Source organism: Oncorhynchus nerka, linkage group LG2 (genome assembly GCF_034236695.1).
Source record: "Oncorhynchus nerka isolate Pitt River linkage group LG2, Oner_Uvic_2.0, whole genome shotgun sequence".
NCBI lineage: Eukaryota > Metazoa > Chordata > Actinopteri > Salmoniformes > Salmonidae > Oncorhynchus > Oncorhynchus nerka.
Window position 1 is genome coordinate 52368814 of NC_088397.1, and position 14788 is coordinate 52383601.

Consider the following 14788-nt stretch of genomic DNA (forward strand, 5'->3'; position numbering starts at 1 on the left):
ATTTTGGGGAGGTAACTAGTAACTGATTACAATTTAGAAAGTAAACCTACCCAACACTGTGTACTGGCACATCACGCTAAAGATCTGCTCCGTACCATCAGACAGGCTTACAGCGCCATCTCCTGGGCTAAATGAGATCAGCAAAACACAGGGGGCCACAGCAATGACTTGCAATCCCAGTTTGATGCTATACCAAGACATTTCACCCACTGAAGGGGAAGAGAGAGGACAGTGCATTTACTGGAGGAGGCCAAGGTCAAGCTGAAGTTATTGTCAGGTTCTTTACATTCATTCTAGTCTACACTGAAGAAAAATAAATGCAACGTAAAGTGTTTGTCCCATGTTTCATGAGCTGAAATAAAATATCCAGAAATGTTCCATATGCACAAAAAGCTTATTTCCCCAAATGTTTTATGCACACATTTGTTTACATCCCTGTTAGTGAGCATTCCTCCTTTACCAAGATAATCCAACCACCTGACACGTTTGGCATATCAAGAAGCTGATTAAACAGTATGATCATTACACAGGTGCACCTTGTGTTGGGGAGAATAAAAGGCCACTCTAAAATCTGCTTGTGGGGGGTGGCAGGTGGTTAGAGCGTTGGGCCAGTAACCGAAAGGTTGCTGGATCAAATCCCCGAGCTGACAAGGTAAAAATCTGTCGTTCTGCCCCTGAGCAAGGCACTGTTCTCCAGGTGCCGTGGATGTTGATTAAGGCAGGTCCCGGCACCTCTCTGATTCAGAGGGGTTGGGTTAAATGCAGAAGACACATTTCAATTGAAGGAATTCAGTTGTACAACTGACTTGGTATCCCCCCTTTCCAATGTCATTTTAGAGAATTTGGTAGTGCGTCCAACCGGCCTGACAACCACAGGCCATGTGTATGGTGTTGTCCGAGCAAGTGGTTTGCTGATGTCAACGTTGTGGCAGTGGGGTTATGGCATAAGCTACGGACAACAAACACAATTGCATTTTATCGACGGCAATTTGAATGCACAGAGATACCGTGACACAATCCTGAAGCCCATTGTCGTGCCATTCATCTGCCGCCATCACCTCATGTTTCAACATGATAATGCACAGCCCCATGTCACAACGCTTTCTGTACACAATTCCTGGAAGTTGGAAATGTCCCAGTTCTACCATGGCCTGCATACCCACCAGACATGTCACCCATTGAAGTGTACGACAGCTGGAACACATGTACGAAAGCGTGTTCCAGTTCCCGCCTATATCCAGCAACTTCGCACAGCCATTGAAGAAGAGTGGGACAACATTCCAAAGGTCACAATCAACAGCTGGATCAACTCTATGCAGAGGAGATGTGTCACGCTGCATGAGGCAAATGGTGGTCACACCAGATACTGACTGGTTGTCTGATCTAAGATCCTACCTTAAAAAAAGGTTATATGTGACCAGCAGATGTGTATCAGTATTTTCAGTCATGTGAAATCCATAGATTATGGCCTAATGCATTTTTTTCAATTGACTGATTTCCTTCTATGAACTGTAACGCAGTAAAAAAAAATGAAGAAGTTGTCACATGTTGCGTTTCTATTTTTGCGCAGTATATTTACTGTACATAGGAGAACAATACATTTGAAATTAATTAGGCCTACACCATTATCTTTGCAAGGAGAACTAAATTGTGATGTTGTAACAGAGCTAAGCATCCCATTACTCGCGCCTTCGTATTACTGCAGCTGCCAGAGCAGGTCTCCTGGGACTGCACTCATTTAGCATCACTTCACACGTTTCCATTTTGAAAGCATAGCCATTTCTAGCTCCATCATTTTGTTTCCGAATTCCCGCAACAGTGTAAATGTACATGTGTGAAGGGAGGGAAGGTGACACAGCTAGTGGATGCCTCCCTGTGATGTAAGACATGGGCAGCATCCCTTCGGCCCAGTCTCCTCCATCACACACACACACACACACACACACACACACACACACACACACACACACACACACAGGTTGATGAAGTCACAGCAGTGCTGCAGTGGACCGACTAATGGGAGCTTCTGTAAAAAATGACGCTGGCTAGATGTAAGCACTGCGGGTTGTCTGTTGGATGTGGCAAAAGTGAAGACAATACTGTATGTCTGAATGTGTGTGTGTGTGTGTGTGAGTGACAAGGCCTATGTATATGCATGAAGGGTGGATGGGTGCACAGACAGGACCACCTGGAGAAGGAGAGACAGGACCACCTGGAGAAGGAGAGCATGCACCAGCCCTGCTCCACTGAGCATGCACCAGCCCTGCTCCACTGAGCATGCACCAGCCCTGCTCCACTGAGCATGCACCAGCCCTGCTCCACTGAGCATGCACCAGCCCTGCTCCACTGAGCATGCACCAGCCCTGCTCCACTGAGCATGCTTACTCTCCTACCTGCAGTAGATACGGTGCATTTGGAAAGTATTCAGACCCCTTGACTTTCACATTTTGTTACGTTACAGCCTTATACTAAAATTGATTAAATTGGGGGGGGGGATATCACATTTACATAAGTATTCAGACCCTTTAATCAGTACTTTGTTGAAGCACCTTTGGCAGCGATTACAGCCTCGAGTCTTCTTGGGTATGACGCTACAATCTTGGCACACCTGTATTTGGGGAGTTTCTCCCATTCTTCTCTGCAGATCCTCTCAAGCTCTGTCAGGTTGGATGGGGAGCATCGCTGCACAGATATTTGTGGTATCTTCAGAGATGCTCAATCGGGTTCAAGTCCGGGCCCTAGTTGAGCCACTCCTGCATTGTCTTGGCTGTTTGCTTAGGGTTATTGTCCTGTTGGAAGGTGAACCTTCACCCCAGTAAGGTGCTCTGGAGCAGGATTTCATCAAAGACCTCTGTACTTTTCTCTGTTAAACTTTTCCTTGATCCTGACTAGCCACCCAGTCCCTGCCACTGAAAAACATCCCCACAGCATGATGCTGCCACCACCATGCTTCACCGTAGGGATGGTGCAAGGTTTCCTCCAAAAATGATGCCTGGCATTCAGGCCAAAGAGTTCCATCTTGGTTTCATCAGACCAGAGAATCTTGTTTCTCATGGTCTGAGAGTCCTTTAGGTGCCTTTTGGCAAACGTCAAGTGGGGTGTCATGTGCCTTTTACTGAGAAATGGCTTCCATCTGGCCACTCTATCATAAAAGCCTGATTGGTGGATTGCTGCAGAGATGTTTGTCCTTCTGGAAGGTCCTCCCATCTCCACAGAGGAACTCTGGAGCTCTGTCAGAGTGATCATTGGGTTCTTGGTCACCTCCCTGTCCAAGACCCTTCTAGCCCAATTGCTCAGTTTGGTCTTGCGGCCAGTTCTAGGAAGATTCTTGGTGGTTCCAAACTTCTCCCATTTAAGAATGATGGAGGCCACTGTGTTCTTGGGACCTTCAATGCTGCAGATATTTTTTGGTACACTTCCCCATTTCTGTGCGTCGACACAACCCTGTCGTCTCGGAGCTCTACGGACAATTCCTTTTGACCTCATGGCTTGTTTTTTACTCTGACACGTGCTGTCAACTGTGGAACCTTATATAGACAGGTGTGTACCTTTTCAAATCATGTCCAATCATCAGTTGAATTTACCACAGGTGGACTACAATCAAGTTGTAGAAACATATGGGGTATTGTGTGTAGATTGATGATACATAAAAAACATGTTTTAGAATAAGGCTGTAACGTAACAAAACGTGGAAAAAGTCAAGGGGTCTGAATACTTTCCGAATGCACCAGGAGGTGATGCAGGGAACAGGCAAGACTGCAGGAGGCTGAGAGAGACAGTGCTAGTTAACCCTTTACAGCCTGAGAGGCAGCATCCAAACAGTTGAAAAGCCAACCATCATCTGTATGTATGTATGTATGTATGTATGTATGTATGTATGTATGTATGTACGTGCAGTGGGGAGAACAAGTATTTGATACACTGACGATTTTGCAGGTTTTCCTACTTACAAAGTATGTAGAGGTCTGTAATTTTTATCATAGGTACACTTCAACTGTGAGAGACGGAATCTAAATAAAAAATCCAGAAAATCACATTGTATGATTTTTAAGTTATTAATTTGCATTTTATTGCATGACAAGTATTTGATACATCAGAAAAGCAGAACTTAATATTTGGTACAGAAACCTTTGTTTGCAATTACAGAGATCATACGTTTCCTGTAGTTCTTGACCAGGTTTGCGCACACTGCAGCAGGGATTTTGGCCCACTCCTCCATACAGACCTTCTCCAGATCCTTCAGGTTTCGGGGCTGTCGCTGGGCAATATGAACTTTCAGCTCCCTCCAAAGATTTTCTATTGGGTTCAGGTCTGGAGACTGGCTAGGCCACTCCAGGACCTTGAGATGCTTCTTACGGAGCCACTCCTTTGTTTTCCTGGCTGTGTGTTTTGGGTTGTTGTCATGCTGGAAGACCCCGCCACGACCCATCTTCAACGCTCTTACTGAGGGAAGGAGGTTGTTGGCCAAGATCTCGCGATACATAGCCCCATCCATCCTCCCCTCAATACGGTGCAGTCGTCCTGTCCCCTTTGCAGAAAAGAATCCCCAAAGAATTATGTTTCCACCTCCATGCTTCACGGTTGGGATGGTGCTCTTGGGGTTGTACTCATCCTTCTTCTTCCTCCAAACACGGCGAGTGGTTTTGACCAAAAAGCTCTATTTTTGTCTCATCAGACCACATGACCTTCTCCCATTCCTCCTCTGGATCATCCAGATGGTCATTGGCAAACTTCAGACGGGCCTGGACATGCGCTGGCTTGAGCAGGGGGACCTTGCGTGCGCTGCAGGATTTTAATCCATGACGGCGTAGTGTGTTACTAATGGTTTTCTTTGAGACTGTGGTCCCAGCTCTCTTCAAATCAAATCAAATTTTATTTGTCACATACACATGGTTAGCAGATGTTAATGCGAGTGTAGCGAAATGCTTGTGCTTCTAGTTCCGACAATGCAGTGATAACCAACAAGTAATCTAACTAACAATTCCAAAACTACTGTCTTATACACAGTGTAAGGGGATAAGGAATATGTACATAAGGATATATGAATGAGTGATGGTACAGAGCAGCATACAGTAGATGGTATCGAGTACAGTATATACATATGAGATGAGTATGTAGACAAAGTAAACAAAGTGGCATAGTTAAAGTGGCTAGTGACATAAGAATGCAGTCGATGATCTAGAGTACAGTATATACATATGCATATGAGATGAATAGTGTAGGGTAAGTAACATTATATAAGGTAGCATTGTTTAAAGTGGCTAGTGATATATTTACATCATTTCCCATCAATTCCCATTATTAAAGTGGCTGGAGTTGGGTCAGTGTCAATGACAGTGTGTTGGCAGCAGCCACTCAATGTTAGTGATTGCTGTTTAACAGTCTGATGGCCTTGAGATAGAAGCTGTTTTTCAGTCTCTCGGTCCCAGCTTTGATGCACCTGTACTGACCTCGCCTTCTGGATGATAGCGGGGTGAACAGGCAGTGGTTTGGGTGGTTGATGTCCTTGATGATCTTTATGGCCTTCCTGTAACATCGGGTGGTGTAGGTGTCCTGGAGGGCAGGTAGTTTGCCCCCGGTGATGCGTTGTGCAGACCTCACTACCCTCTGGAGAGCCTTACGGTTGAGGGCGGAGCAGTTGCCGTACCAGGCGGTGATACAGCCCGCCAGGATGCTCTCGATTGTGCATCTGTAGAAGTTTGTGAGTGCTTTTGGTGACAAGCCGAATTTCTTCAGCCTCCTGAGGTTGAAGAGGCGCTGCTGCGCCTTCTTCACAACGCTGTCAGTGTGAGTGGACCAATTCAGTTTGTCTGTGATGTGTATGCCGAGGAACTTAAAACTTGCTACCCTCTCCACTACTGATCCATCGATGTGGATAGGGGTGTTCCCTCTGCTGTTTCCTGAAGTCCACAATCATCTCCTTAGTTTTGTTGACGTTGAGTGTGAGGTTATTTTCCTGACACCACACTCCGAGGGCCCTCACCTCCTCCCTGTAGGCCGTCTCGTCGTTGTTGGTAATCAAGCCTACCACTGTTGTGTCGTCCGCAAACTTGATGATTGAGTTGGAGGCGTGCATGGCCACGCAGTCGTGGGTGAACAGGGAGTACAGGAGAGGGCTCAGAACGCACCCTTGTGGGGCCCCGTGTTGAGGATCAGCGGGGAGGAGATGTTGTTGCCTACCCTCACCACCTGTGGGCGGCCCGTCAGGAAGTCCAGTACCCAGTTGCACAGGGCGGGGTCGAGACCCAGGGTCTCGAGCTTGATGACGAGCTTGGAGGGTACTATGGTATTGAATGCCGAGCTGTAGTCGATGAACAGCATTCTCACATAGGTATTCCTCTTGTCCAGGTGGGTTAGGGCAGTGTGCAGTGTGGTTGAGATTGCATCGTCTGTGGACCTATTTGGGCGGTAAGCAAATTGGAGTGGGTCTAGGGTGTCAGGTAGGGTGGAGGTGATATGGTCCTTGACTAGTCTCTCAAAGCACTTCATGATGACGGAAGTGAGTGCTACGGGCGGTAGTCGTTTAGCTCAGTTACCTTAGCTTTCTTGGGAACAGGAACAATGGTGGCCCTCTTGAAGCATGTGGGAACAGCAGACTGGTATAGGGATTGATTGAATATGTCCGTAAACACACCGGCCAGCTGGTCTGCGCATGCTCTGAGGGCGCGGCTGGGGATGCCGTCTGGGCCTGCAGCCTTGCGAGGGTTAACACGTTTAAATGTCTTACTCACCTCGGCTGCAGTGAAGGAGAGACTGCATGTTTTCGTTGCAGGCAGTGTCAGTGGCACTGTATTGTCCTCAAAGCGGGCAAAAAGTGATTTAGTCTGCCTGGGAGCAAGACATCCTGGTCCGTGACTGGGCTGGGTTTCTTCTTGTAGTCCGTGATTGACTGTAGACCCTGCCACATGCCTCTTGTGTCTGAGCCATTGAATTGAGATTCCACTTTGTCTCTGTACTGACGCTTAGCTTGTTTAATAGCCTTGCGGAGGGAATAGCTGCATTGTTTATATTCGGACATATTACCAGACACCTTGCCCTGATTAAAAGCAGTGGTTCGAGCTTTCAGTTTCACGCGAATGCTGCCATCAATCCACGGTTTCTGGTTTGGGAATGTTTTATCGTTGCTATGGGAACGACATCTTCGACGCACGTTCTAATGAACTCGCACACCGAATCAGCGTATTCGTCAATATTTCCATCTGACGCAATACGAAACATGTCCCAGTCCACGTGATGGAAGCAGTCTTGGAGTGTGGAGTCAGCTTGGTCTGACCAGCGTTGGACAGACCTCAGCGTGGGAGCCTCTTGTTTAAGTTTCTGCCTGCAGGCAGGGATCAGCAAAATGGAGTCGTGGTCAGCTTTTCCGAAAGGGGGGCGGGGCAGGGCCTTATATGCGTCGCGGAAGTTAGAGTAACAATGATCCAAGGTTTTACCACCCCTGGTTGCGCAATCGATATGCTGGTAAAATTTAGGGAGTCTTGTTTTCAGATTAGCTTTGTTAAAATCCCCAGCTACAATGAATGCAGCCTCCGGATAAATGGTTTCCAGTTTGCAAAGAGTTAAATAAAGTTCGTTCAGAGCCATCGATGTGTCTGCTTGGGGGATATATACGGCTGTGATTATAATCGAGGAGAATTCTCTTGGAAGATAATGCGGTCTACATTTGATTGTGAGGAATTCTAAATCAGGTGAACAGAAGGATTTGAGTTCCTGTATGTTTCCTTCATCACACCATGTCTCGTTAGTCATGAGGCATACGCCCCCGCCACTCTTCTTACCAGAAAGATGTTTGTTTCTGTCGGCGCGATGCGTGGTGAAACCCGTTGGCTGCACCGCCTCGGATTGCGTCTTCCCAGTTAGCCATGTTTCTGTGAAGCAGAGAACGTTGCAGTCTCTGATGTCCCTCTGGAATGCTACTCTTGCTCGGATTTCGTCAACCTTGTTGTCAAGAGACTGGACATTGGCAAGAAGAATGCTGGGGAGTGCTGCGCGATGTGCCCTTTTTCGGAGTCTGACCAGAACACCGCCTCGTTTCCCTCTTTTTCGGAGTCGTTTCCTTGGGTCGCTGCATGCGATCCATTCCGTTGTCCTGTTTGTAAGGCAGAACACCGGATCCGCGTCGCGGAAAACATATTCTTGGTCGTACTGATGGTGAGTTGGCGCTGATCTTATATTCAGTAGTTCTTCTCGACTGTATGTAATGAAACCTAAGATGACCTGGGGTACTAATGTAAGAAATAACACGTAAAAAAAACAAAAAACTGCATAGTTTCCTAGGAACGCGAAGCGAGGCGGCCATCTCAGTCGGCGCCGGAAGTAGTAAGGCCGCTCTTCAGGTCATTGACCAGGTCCTGCCGTGTAGTTCTGGGCTGATCCCTCACCTTCCTCATGATCATTGATGCCCCACGAGGTGAGATCTTGCATGGAGCCCCAGACTGAGGGTGATTGACCGTCATCTTGAACTTCTTCCATTTTCAGAAAATTGCGCCAACAGTTGTTGCCTTCTCACCAAGCTGCTTGCCTATTGTCCTGTAGCCCATCCCAGCCTTGTGCAGGTCTACAATTTTATCCCTGATGTCCTTACACAGCTCTCTGGTCTTGGCCATTGTGGAGAGGTTGGAGTCTGTTTGATTGAGTGTGTGGACAGGTGTCTTTCATACAGGTAACGAGTTCAAACAGGTGCAGTTAATACAGGTAATGAGTGGAGAGCCTGAATTCTTACTGGTTGGTAGGTGATCAAATACTTATGTCATGCAATAAAATGCAAATGAATTACTTAAAAATCATACAATGTGATTTTCTGGATTTTTGTTTTAGATTCCGTCTCTCACAGTTGAAGTGTACCTATGATAAAAAAAATTACAGACCTCTACATGCTTTGTAAGATGGAAAACCTGCAAAATCGGCAGTGTATCAAATACTTGATCTCCCCACTGTATGTATGTATGTATGTATGTATGTATGTATGTATGTATGTATGTAATAATAACTAAGGCTGGAAATGACCAGGGACCTCGGTACGATATTATCATGATACTTAGGTGCCGATAAGATATGTATTGCAATGAAATGAATTCTTTATGTATCGCGATTTGACACTATGATTTCACTGCAATTCAATATTCCAAACATTGACCAGATGTCTGATCAGTCATGGACATTAAAGTGCTGAAAACAAATTGTCTCCCTATTTAAAAAGAAGATGGAGCACAAGCTGGGAAGGAAAAATACTGGCGTTTTGGTGAAAATACAGCCAACTAACGCAGGTCAAAACAAGACATTGTTAAAAAAATAATATCCCGATATGTAACTGTATCGATCCCCCCTATCACTAATAATTATCCTGTCTGACAGTTCTATTTGGGTGTTTGAAATGTGTTTAGACATCACACAATATGACAGAAACCACTCCTCCTCTTCTTCTTCTTCCCACTCAGTGTTACATGGCAGTGAAGCAGTGATTCGCTGTGTAATGGAGAACGAAAGGCATTCATTGGCTGTTGTCGTGATCCTCAGGGCCTCAGGCTGGTGTGGTTTAACGAGTCACGACTCAGTATTATTCCATAAAAGGTTTGTCCACAGAACAGGGCCTTACAACAACTTAACACACCAGAATCTGGAAGTTCAAAGCATCAAAATAAAACCTTAATCATGGAATAAAACGTCACTTGTTACAATTGTACATTAATAGAGAACCAATCCAGAGCAACTGACAGATACAACTCCAGAACCAAAATGGCTCCCGTAACCACAACCACCCCATGATGAACCCCATCTCATGATGAACCCTAAGTCTATCACAGTTTAACCAGAATGGTATAGATGGTATAGATGGGTTAGCTGACAACGTCATGAAAACGATGTGCATGCTTCCATGGTGCAGAAGTCAGCGTGTTGTTGTTATTCTGGATGACCAAATAGCGAGCAAGAATGACAAGAAACTTCCATGTGGGGGAACAGTAAGTGGCTAGTTTCAGTTCGTTTCATCTTGTTCTTGAAACCATGTCTTATTTTGAGGTGTTTTGACAAACATCTGCTATAGCGAGCTAACCAACAACTGTAACAATGTATTTGAGAGACAACAAGTGCTCACTGTGCAAATTGATTTATATTTTCAATAAACATTGGAGACAAAATATAGTTCACATGTTGTCAACAAAGCCAACCCCATCTGTTTTTCCCCATAGTTGCACATGCATCGGTTGTGTTGCTAAACAACCAAGCCGTCAATAGTACGAAGCAAGCTAGATCTATTCAGGCTTTTATAAAGCTAGCCAGCTTCAGTTAACTTCACATTCCACCTCAGGCAATATCCACATTACAAAAGCTAGATATTGATCATATACCCGCCCCTTACTTGAGCCTGCTCGAGCTAGGCTTGTAACTGCATGTTCATATCGCCCGTGGCTTGTCCAAGGGGATGGAGGCACAATCTTTGCGAGAGGGAGGGAATCTGATTTAATTGGTCCTCAACTCCCGGACTAAAGATACATGGAGTTAGCCTGCTCCAGAGCAGGTTCATTCTGAAGGATACGTTGCCATAGAAATGTACCTGGCTAAAAGGTGAGCCACGTTTGTGGTACCGGTTAACCCGAGATGAACTAAGAGTTGACCAAAGTAACCTCACTAATTCCTCAAACGTGATTCGTAGTACACCCCACTGAGCCTTGCATGGCTGGAGGCCCACTATGAACGCCAGGCTGTCCCGCGCTCTCCATGGCTCGGCCTCAATTCCCCCATCAGCAGACTCACACACCGCACAGGAGCTGGGGAGCGGCGGCATAGCTATGAGCTTAAGTCCAGTGGGAGGGTGACCCAAAGGTCACTACTAATGCTGCTGTTTGTCGTTTGCTGCGTACACATCAACAAATAAACAAGCTGAGCCAGTCTCACAAGCAACATGTTTTCCACCACTTGGCTTGTGAAATTAGCATCAGTAGATAGATGCTGCCCTTAGCCAGTGATACAGGGTTAGATGTTTCCCCCCCCCCTCTCATGGTGATTGTTAGGATTGGAGGTAGGGGAATCTGATCCAAGATCTGTTTAAACGTATACTACCACAAACTCTGCATCACCATTCCACCTGCAGACTCTTCATTGTGAGAAAGGAACTCCAGTTAAATCCATGCTACTGCAAACTAAATGCAGTAGCAGGAGAATCAGAATGAGGCTCCATGTCCCCAAACCACCACTTGTTACCTGAGCAGAACACTTTCCCTCTGTTTGGCTCAATTAACAGGAATTGAGAGGAGAGCCCTTTCAAAGCTCTCCTGGCCTGAATCACATCACTGAAATAGATCAGTACAAAACAGCATCCGTTTCTTATAGAACTGGAGACACTCACCTGGCAGTCAAAGTCCTGGAAGTTACGAGAATTCTGAGAGAAAAGAGGAAAGAAAGGTATGTTAATGAGGTGTTGGATGTTAGAAAACATATTTAACTAGGTAAGTTGGTTAAGAACAAATTCTTATTTACAATGACGCCCTACTCCGGCCAAACCCTAACCATGCTGAGCCAATTGTGCACCGCCCTATGGGACTCCCAATTGTGATTCAGCCTGGAATCGAACCAGGGTCTGTAGTGACGCCTGTAGCACTGAGATGCAGTGCCTTAGACCGCTGCTCCACTCGGGAGCCCTACAGTATTTTAGAAAACACGACTATGGGAGTTTCAGTATACATGCACTGGCTGATTGACAGACGGAATATGCTATCCCATCTATCTCCCTCACCTATAATCTCATTACCATCTGTATGTCCTCACGTCTATCCGGCAGGCTCCTGTGAGTGTCTGCTTGGTTCTTAATGAGGTGGCCTGGCCACTAGATGGAGTGAGTGGTCAGCCATAAACCCATTCATTCAGATGAGCTCATGATTCTGCCTTACTTCCTTCAACCGGTCCACAGCCGAGATACTGTATATATTGACAAGGTGGTCTTGTCTCTACCCTAACAATGGGAGTTGTTGTCCCAAAGGAGGGAAGGCAGGCGGTCTGCTTAACGTGGACAGATAATGACGGGAGTGAACCCTCGCACTTCTCCTTTTTCCACTGCCAGCCCACTTCACCAGCACCACTGTCAGGTGATAAATGGCCTGTTCAGCCCATGATGCATGGCGCAGCACCCTCTGCCTCAACCTATACATCAACTTATTTCCTGTGAAGCAGAGAGTCTACAGGGCTCTACGCTGACCTTTGTTTCACAAGGAGCACGTATGCGCCTGAGTTTTAAAAACGTAGATGTACACAAAGAAATTTAGGAGCACAATGCAAAACATTTGGGGTAATAAAGCTAGAATCTGTCATTTTTCTAGGCGTACGTACTGGTGCTCCTAAATTAAAATTCCAGGTCGCACTGGAACAGAATATAATAGCGGTCAATTTACACAGATGGGCTGACTTCCTTCTCCAAGGCAGGCTCGGAGCTCATGCCCTCCCTGATGCTGCAGTGTAGACTGAGGTCCTAGAGGAACCGTGGGAAGAAAGCTTTGATCTGCTGGAGATTTTTTCCCTCTCACCTGAATCTTTCAAGCTCACAAAAAAAGAGCAGTTTATGCTAGCTCTCTCTCACTCTCTAACTCCTAACTCCATCTCTTGCTTTTTGTTCTTCTATTGACTCTTCCCTCACTACAGTGAAGCTGAGATGATAAATAATTCACTTTGATGAACAGCGCTCTGGAGTGGAGAGCGAGGCACTGTTCACGCTGGAGACAAATACAGAATAAGTCTCTGTGTGTCATGTATAGGCAACATTCTGCACATCTGTCTGTGTATGTATAAATCTTCCATGCAAGTGGTCATCTCATCCTCTCACCTTATTGGTCAGCAGGGGCTTGATCTCAGTCAACTGCACGTCCTGTAGCTCATCCATCCTTCTGTCTTGTCACTACGCCACAGAGAGAGAGAGAGAGAGACAGACAGAGAGAGAGAGAGAGGAGACAGAGAGAGAGACAGAGAGAGAGACAGACAGGTGTATTTCTTTGTCTTCCTCTCTGTGTGCTACACATGGCATACATAACACATCTTCAGAAATTAGAGCTGCACAATTATAGCACATGCAAATAATAGTCTTTGTATGATGGTATGTGTCAATGCAAACAAAAAGAAGATCTGAGAGACCCCTGCTGCGTCGATAAGATGTTCAGATTCATGTCAGCTTCTCGCTATTAGTTAACATGGGAGCAGTTAGTAACGACACATCAGGCTGATTGATCTGTTTATGTGGGATGAGAGAGGTAGGCAGCCGTGTGTCGTGCCCTGTCATTCCTCCCCTGGGACTCTCCTGAACAGACCTGAGCTGTGTCGCCGTGACACACGTGATGAGGATGATGATGATGATGGAGCTGAGGGGTTCAAGAGAATTCTGACTGTCTGTGTAAAAGGTGATTCTATCTATCTATCTATCCTTTCATAGTTTATACCCAGGGACCAGGCAGGCAGGAAGAAAGGCAAGCAGGGATACCACACAAGTCCCTCCTCATTTGTTTTCCCCTTGAGGCCTCAGTTTGTCCTGGCAAACAATTACACCGAGAGAGACGACGCCCGGGCGGCACGCAATCACCCCCACCATCCCCAGCCCCTTTTACCCCATCGCCGCCTGCTCAAGGTGAGGACCTTAATGGTGTTCTGTTACCTGGCTCTCTGAAAGACAAGATCATGTTACGGATAACAGGAGATATCATCTAGAGGCCTTCTCTTAGGTCAATGCTTCTAACAACAGAATAAAATAAAACTGAGCCCATATTGTAACTAACTCTCACCTATATTTTTTGTATCCTCATATTAAAAAAGCTCAATTAACAGAAAAATTGCTCTAAAAATGTACAGTACAAATACAGTGAAGGCTGGTCTTCAAAAGAAAAGGCCATGGGTATTGGATTGACAACAGCCAATGGGAGTTCCAGTACTACAATCACTTCCTGTGTCCGGGCCCGCCTCGGACAACCTTGAGCTGAGGTAGCATTTAACCTTCAGGGTGGGTTGGTGATTTGCTTGGACTGCCTGGAACTCAGCCAACCAGAACAGCTCCACTCCACAGATTACGTCATCCCAGTTTGAGTCAGCAGGAACCATAAGGCTGTTCTTAGACCTGCTATAATGCATGACCAGTGTAAAGAGCCTCCGTCTGATGAGTGAAATATAATATACATAACATAATATATCCCTGTGGCAAGACTTCACTGTCTTCCTGAAACAGACTGGACGTTCCATCACATAAAAGTAAGCAAAACGGTAGTTTATGCCTGCACATCAAGCGTTGACAGTACTTAACAGGGTGAAAATATGCCCAGCAATCCTGGCTGACAAATCCGGCTCAAAGGAACTAAATAATATTTTGACAAGAAGCTAGAAAAAAGAAAAACAAATATTTGCATGCTTGAGCGGATTGGCTGGATAAATCCAACACTTCCTCTGGCTGACACAGAAAGTGGGCCGGTAGCAAAGGCCAACTGTAATCATAGCCTTCTAAATCGGCTAACCAGGGGGCAGGGTCAGGCTTATATCCAAATGACAGACAAACAGCTTCATTTCACACCTCAACTCCTTTGACCCGTACTGGGTTACCTGACAAACAAACCTCAATTGCTCTTGGAAATTCCATGGTAAATGGAATTACACGGAGACCCAGATTTTTCACTTTAAAAATGAATAATAAACAAAAACCATTCATTTAAACATTTAACAAACCACAGAACTCCATGCACAATGACTACTTTTAACAATTTCCACTGAATATTTGATAAAAAACACATTTACAGGAAGAACTGTGCCGATACAAATTTTGGTAACA

The 14788-nt window shown here is 45.7% G+C and overlaps 1 protein-coding gene across 2 annotated transcripts in view; it reads right to left on the reverse strand.

The window, feature by feature from the left end:
* LOC115137601 (protein NDRG3-like) overlaps positions 1-14788 on the reverse strand; it is a 64042-nt gene that overhangs the window by 19506 nt on the left and 29748 nt on the right. For both annotated transcript variants that reach the window (XM_029673922.2, XM_029673928.2), the window contains exons 2-3: positions 12812-12883; positions 11345-11377 (exon numbers count right to left, since the gene is read on the reverse strand). In XM_029673922.2, coding sequence (XP_029529782.1) covers positions 11345-11377; positions 12812-12868 — 90 coding nt within the window. In that variant the 5' untranslated portion in view covers positions 12869-12883. The remainder of the gene's footprint in view (positions 1-11344; positions 11378-12811; positions 12884-14788) is intronic.